At 37.2% G+C, this 5,731-nt stretch overlaps 1 protein-coding gene across 1 annotated transcript; it reads left to right on the top strand.

The window, feature by feature from the left end:
- The first annotated feature begins 3,504 nt into the window (after positions 1–3,504).
- On the top strand, positions 3,505–5,731 carry LOC138880762 (uncharacterized). Its single transcript, XM_070160935.1, has 4 exons — positions 3,505–3,814; positions 4,518–4,763; positions 4,959–5,175; positions 5,314–5,731. The coding sequence occupies exons 1-4, from the start codon at positions 3,505–3,507 to the stop codon at positions 5,729–5,731; spliced, it is 1,191 nt and encodes a 396-aa protein (XP_070017036.1).

Genomic DNA, 5,731 nt, shown 5'->3' on the forward strand with positions numbered 1-5,731 from the left:
CCTTTTCAAATCAGTAAATGCGTCTGGCATTTGATTTGCTATATTCTGTAAATGGATGATCTTCTGGACCTCCTGATTACATATAGGGGTACGGGGATCAAAGTGAGATAATGATGAAATTTTCCACACAATTTCTCTTTTGATTTCCTTTTTCTCTCCCCCTAATTGTGGAAAATTTGTTTCATCAAACCGACAATCTGCAAATCGAGTAGTAAATAAATCTTCTGTCAATGGTTGAAGATAGCGAATAATAGAGGGTGATTCAAACCCAACATATATTCCTATCCTTATTTGTGGTCCCATCTTACTACGTTGTGGTGGTGCTACTGGCACATATACAGCACATCCGAAAATTCGTAGATGGGTAATATTTGGTTCATGACCAAAAACTAATTGTGACGGAGAATATTTATTATAATGTGTCGGTCTGAGACGGATAAGTGATGTTGCATGCAAGATAGCATGGCCCCAAGCAGTAGTGGGCAATTTTGTTTTCATAAGTAGTGGTCTTGCTATCAATTGCAAGCGTTTAATAAATGACTCTACAAGGCCATTTTGAGTATGAACATAAGCTACAGGATGTTCAACTTTTATCCCAATGGATAGACAATAATCATCAAAAGCTTGAGATGAGAATTCTCTAGCATTATCAAGGCGAATAGCCTTTATAGGATAATCTGGGAATTGTGCCCTTAATCGAATTATTTGGGCTAATAGCTTTGCAAACGTCAGGTTGCGAGATGATAGTAGGCACACATCAGACCATCTTGAAGATGCATCTATTAGGACCATAAAATATCTAAATAACCCAATTGGTGGGTGAATAGGTCCACATATATCCCCATATATACGCTCTAAAAAGGCAGGGGATTCAATACCAACCTTCATTGGTGATGGTCTAGTGATCATTTTTCCTTGATAACAAGTATCACAAGAAAATTCGTCATTTGTAAGAATCTTCAAGTTCTTTAATGGATGCCCACTCGAATTTTCAGTAATTCGTCTCATCATTATTGATCCAGGATGGCCCAAACGGCCATGCCAAAGCACAAAAGTATTTGAATCCGTAAACTTCTGGTTTACGATAGAGTGTGCTTCAATTGTACTAATTTTTGAATAGTATAAGCCAGAAGATAAAGTTGGTAACTTTTCTACAATGCATTTCTGGCCAGAAATATTCTTTGTAATACAAAGATATTCCCTGTTCATTTCATCTATTGTCTCAACATGATACCCATTTCGGCGGATATCTATAAAACTCAACAAGTTTCTTCGGGACTTGGAGGAGAACAATGCATTGTCTATAATAAGTTTTGTTCCCTTAGACAGAAATATTATGGCTCTTCCGGAGCCTTCAATCAAACTTATATTACCAGAAATTGTTGAAACATTTGCTTTTTCCTTATGCAAATAAGAAAAGTATTTCTGATCGTTGAATATGGCATGAGTTGTTCCACTATCAATAACACAAATATCTTCATGATTTGTCTTTGATCCAAACATAATTTGAGGATTATCCATATTCTTCAAAATAACATAAATAAAATATATTATAGTAAACATTATTATCAAATCATAACATTTATTTATGTACAACAATTACATAACCATACTATCTATTACAAACAACAAAAATTAAAATATTTACATTTCTACAGATTCACTACCGATTACATGACTTGTTTCTCCTTCTGGGAGTGCAAAGTAATCAGCTACATCCAAATGCATGAAGTCTAAATTATCTTCAGAAATAAAATTTGCTTCAGCATTTTTCTCTGTCTTCTTCAGGGAGGCTTGATAAAGCTCAACCAGGTGCTTTGGCGTACGACAAGTACGTGACCAGTGCCCTTTTCCTCCACATCTATAGCATGCATTTTCTGCATTTGGCGCTTGCACCGCTTCATGCTTTTGTTCCTTCCTTTTCCACTGCTGGTGGTGAGGAGGCTTCTTTGGTGCATTATTATTACCATGATTGGGGTTTCTTCCCCGACCACGGCCATGACCACGACTGGGGCCACGACCTCTTCCACGTTTAGCTTGGTGGAAGTTCGTCTCATTCACTTCAGGGAATGGACAAGAACCAATAGGTCGGCTTTCATGATTTTTCATTAATAGCCCATTATGTTGCTCTGCTATAAGAAGATGTGAGATAAGTTCAGAATACTTTTTAAATCCCATCTCTCGATATTGCTGCTGCAGGAGCATATTCGAGGCATGAAAAGTGGTGAAAGTTTTCTCCAACATATCATGATCAGTAATATTATCACCACATAATTTCAATTGGGAAATAATTCTGAACATAGCAGAATTATACTCACTGATAGATTTAAAATCTTGTAGCCTTAGATGAGTCCAATCATAACGTGCCTGTGGAAGAACGACCATCTTCAGGTGGTCATATCTATCTTTCAAATTATTCCACAGTATGACTGGATCTTTAATAGTGAGATATTCCATTTTCAGACCCTCATCAAGGTGATGGCGTAGGAATATCATTGCTTTGGCACGATCTTGGTTTGATGCCTGATTTTTATCCTTGATGGTGTCTGCCATCATTGCTTAGCGATCTTGAGTATAGTAAGGCCGACTTGGCATAGCATGAATGTGAGCAGATTGTACAAGATTTTGAGCTATTTGTCAAGTGTCGAACGTGTACTTAGTTAACGACTAAGGACGTGACATTAAGATGAATTGCTTTGGTGGATTTTTATTTTTCTACTATTCTTGAACCTTTTATAACTCTGTTGTATTTTCACCGGGGTTTGAAAATATATGTATTGCAGGGTAAAAGAACTAAATTATAATTAAATAATAAAACCTTCACCAAACAAATGTGTGGGTATGTTAAGAATAGAGGGCGGAATATGAGAGGCGCACGATACGATACTCTCTCGACGTAGGTTAACACATACGCCATCCATGGCAGGAAAGAGAGCTCGCATCCCCTCTCAGAAAGCTCTAATGGCACAAGCATCCATGGCGCAAGCAACACATGTGAAAGCAAAAGGAAATCAAGCTAGGCCTAGTGTGGAATTGAGTAATTTGGAGAGTGCTACAGTGATGGAAAGTGCAATTGGGGGACTGGAAAGATATCATGGGCAGATGAAGCTGAAGTGGAAGCAGAATTGACAAAACGAACCTCAATTTGGGACAACTTTGACATATCAAAGATTTCAAATGTTGGGTTCAAACTTGACTATGTTGCTCCGGAAATGCATGGTGAGATTCATGTTTGTAAAATTGAAGCAGATGACATTAGTACTAAAACATTGTATTGGAAAAATGATGTTGTTTGTTATGTGCTTGGGACACATCCCCCTTTTTCTGTGCTGAATGGTTTCATACAAAGGATGTGGTCTAAAATGGAATAAATAAGATTTCCATGCTAAAAATGGTATCATATTAGTTAGATTTGATTCAGAAGTAGGGAAGAATGAGGTTATAGAGGGAGGGATTTATCACTTTGATAATAAACCGTTCATAGTGAAATCCTGGATAGCAGATATGGAGTTTTCCAGAGAAGAGTTGCACTCAGTTCCCATATGGGTGAAATTGTCGGGGCTTGACTTCAAATATTGGAGCCCTAAAGGTCTTAGTAAGATTGGTTGCCTAATTGGTAAACCACTAATGGTAGATCAACATACTGAGAGTAAATTGGGGTTGAACTTTTCCAGATTACTTATAGAGGTGGTTATTGACACACCACTGCCTGAGAAGGTAATGTTTAGGTCTGAGAAAGGAAACCTGGTGGAGCAGCAGGTCCGGTATAACTGGAAGCCCATATTGTGCAAATATTGCAGCAAATATGGAGACAGTGAGTAGGCTTGTAGTAAAAAACAAGCAACAGCAAAGTCACTAGATAAACAAGTGGAAGAACAGATAGAAGGTAGCACCAAAACATAGGAAAGATGGATAAAGAAGGTTCCAAACAAGAACCTAGTGACAAGGCTAAAGAGGTGACAAAATAAAGGACATGGATAGTAGGAACAGGCAAAATATGCAAGTTCAATAGCCACAGAAGAGAAAAACATGTTGGGTTACTCCTATGATACCAATAAGAAAACAGTGAGGCAAGCTCAACAGATACAGGAACATAACTCTTTTCAAGCCCTTAACAGGGCAGAACCAATGGAGAAAAGAAAAAACTAGGTAGAGATAAATGAGGGAGGCACTCCAATTCCTCTCTCAGAGAATAAATAATTTGCTATGTTAGAACATAAGGGGCCTAAATGGACCTAATAAGCAAAGGGAAGTAAATATCCTTTGCAATAATGAAAGCATTGGATTACTGGGATTAGTTGAAACCAAGATTAAGACAAACAAAATTAAAGAGATAGCTAACAGAATATTTAGTGGGTGGAATTATGTCACCAATTTGGAATATCATTACAATGGGAGGATTATGGTAGTATGGAGGCCAGATTACTTTTAAGTGACCTACTTGAGTGGCAATGCTCAGTCAATTGCTTGTAAAGTGATACGTACTTCTATCAGTATGGCATTTTTGTTGATTGTAGTGTATGCTTACAACACAAAAGAAGACAGAAAGGAGCTGTGGGAATATTTAGAGACTATTCACCAGGGGAATACCATGCCTTGGCTTGTAATGGGAGATTTCAATTCAGTATTGAATATAAATGACGGGATAGGTGGAAATCCAGTTACAATGGCTGAGGTAACTGATTTTCAGCAATATATAGATTCTTGTGAACTGAATGAGCTTCCACCAAAAGGAAGCAGACACACATGGAGTGATAAACTAGGTAATAATAGGGTATACTCAAAGACTAATTGAGTTTTTGTAAATAATGAATAGTTGAATATCATGCCTGACTTCACAGCTATATATCAACTTGAAGGGATTAGTGATCATTGCCCAGTAAAGATAGAAAAAATTCAGGTTAGGAAGAAACCAAATAGACCTTTTGAATACTGAAATGTATGGTCATGCCATCCAGAATTTTTGTCCAGAGTTGAAACAGTTTGGCAAACTTCTACAGAGGGATGCACCATGCTACAAGTAGTGAAGAAACTGAAATATTTAAAGCAAGCACTATTGGAATTAAATTGGAAGCATTTCAGGGATATACTAATTGTAGTTGCAGAGGCAAATGATGAGTTAATAAAGGCTCAACTTCCATTGCAGAGGGATCCAATAGACCAGGAAATACAAGAGTAGGAAAGAGCAAAGTTCCAAGAGTTTGGAAGATCTTCATATCTAACAGAAGTGTTTCTTCAACAAAGAAGCAAATCAACATGGATAAAATTGGGGGATGACAATACAAGATATTTCTATGCTGTTATTAAACCTAGAAAGCTTCAACAAGCAATAGTACAAATAAAGGATAATGAAGGTATAATGCAAACAAATTCAGAGACCACGGCTAGTATCTTTGTGGATTTCTACAAAGAGTTATTGAGAAGGAAGAAAATGTGCAAAATCAAAGCTTTTAATAGCTTTCTGAACAGTGTGCATACCCTTACAGTGGCTACACAACTAAAACTAGTAAGGGACTACATAGAGAAAGATGTGAAAACGGCCATGTTTAGTATTGATGTTAACAAAAGTTCATGTCCAGATGGATATGGAAATGATTTTTTTAGGAAAGCTTTCCATATTGTAGGGGAGGAGGTGACTAATGTTGTATTGAAATTCCTTAGAAATGGTAAGTTACTAAGGCAGATTAATTCCACCCTAATTGCTCTGATCCCTAAAGTACCAGAACCTTAG

This window comes from Nicotiana sylvestris, chromosome 11 (genome assembly GCF_000393655.2).
Source record: "Nicotiana sylvestris chromosome 11, ASM39365v2, whole genome shotgun sequence".
Lineage (NCBI taxonomy): Eukaryota > Viridiplantae > Streptophyta > Magnoliopsida > Solanales > Solanaceae > Nicotiana > Nicotiana sylvestris.

Excerpts from the sequence above, each read along its gene's own strand:
- LOC138880762 (XM_070160935.1), top strand. The coding sequence starts at position 3,505 with ATGGAGTTTTCCAGAGAAGAGTTGCACTCAGTTCCCATATGGGTGAAA. Across the intron at positions 3,815-4,517 it reads TTGCAGCAAATATGGAGACA|TGTATGCTTACAACACAAAA; the intron begins GTGAGTAGGCTT and ends TGTTGATTGTAG. Across the intron at positions 5,176-5,313 it reads ATAGACCAGGAAATACAAGA|AAAGCTTCAACAAGCAATAG; the intron begins GTAGGAAAGAGC and ends TATTAAACCTAG.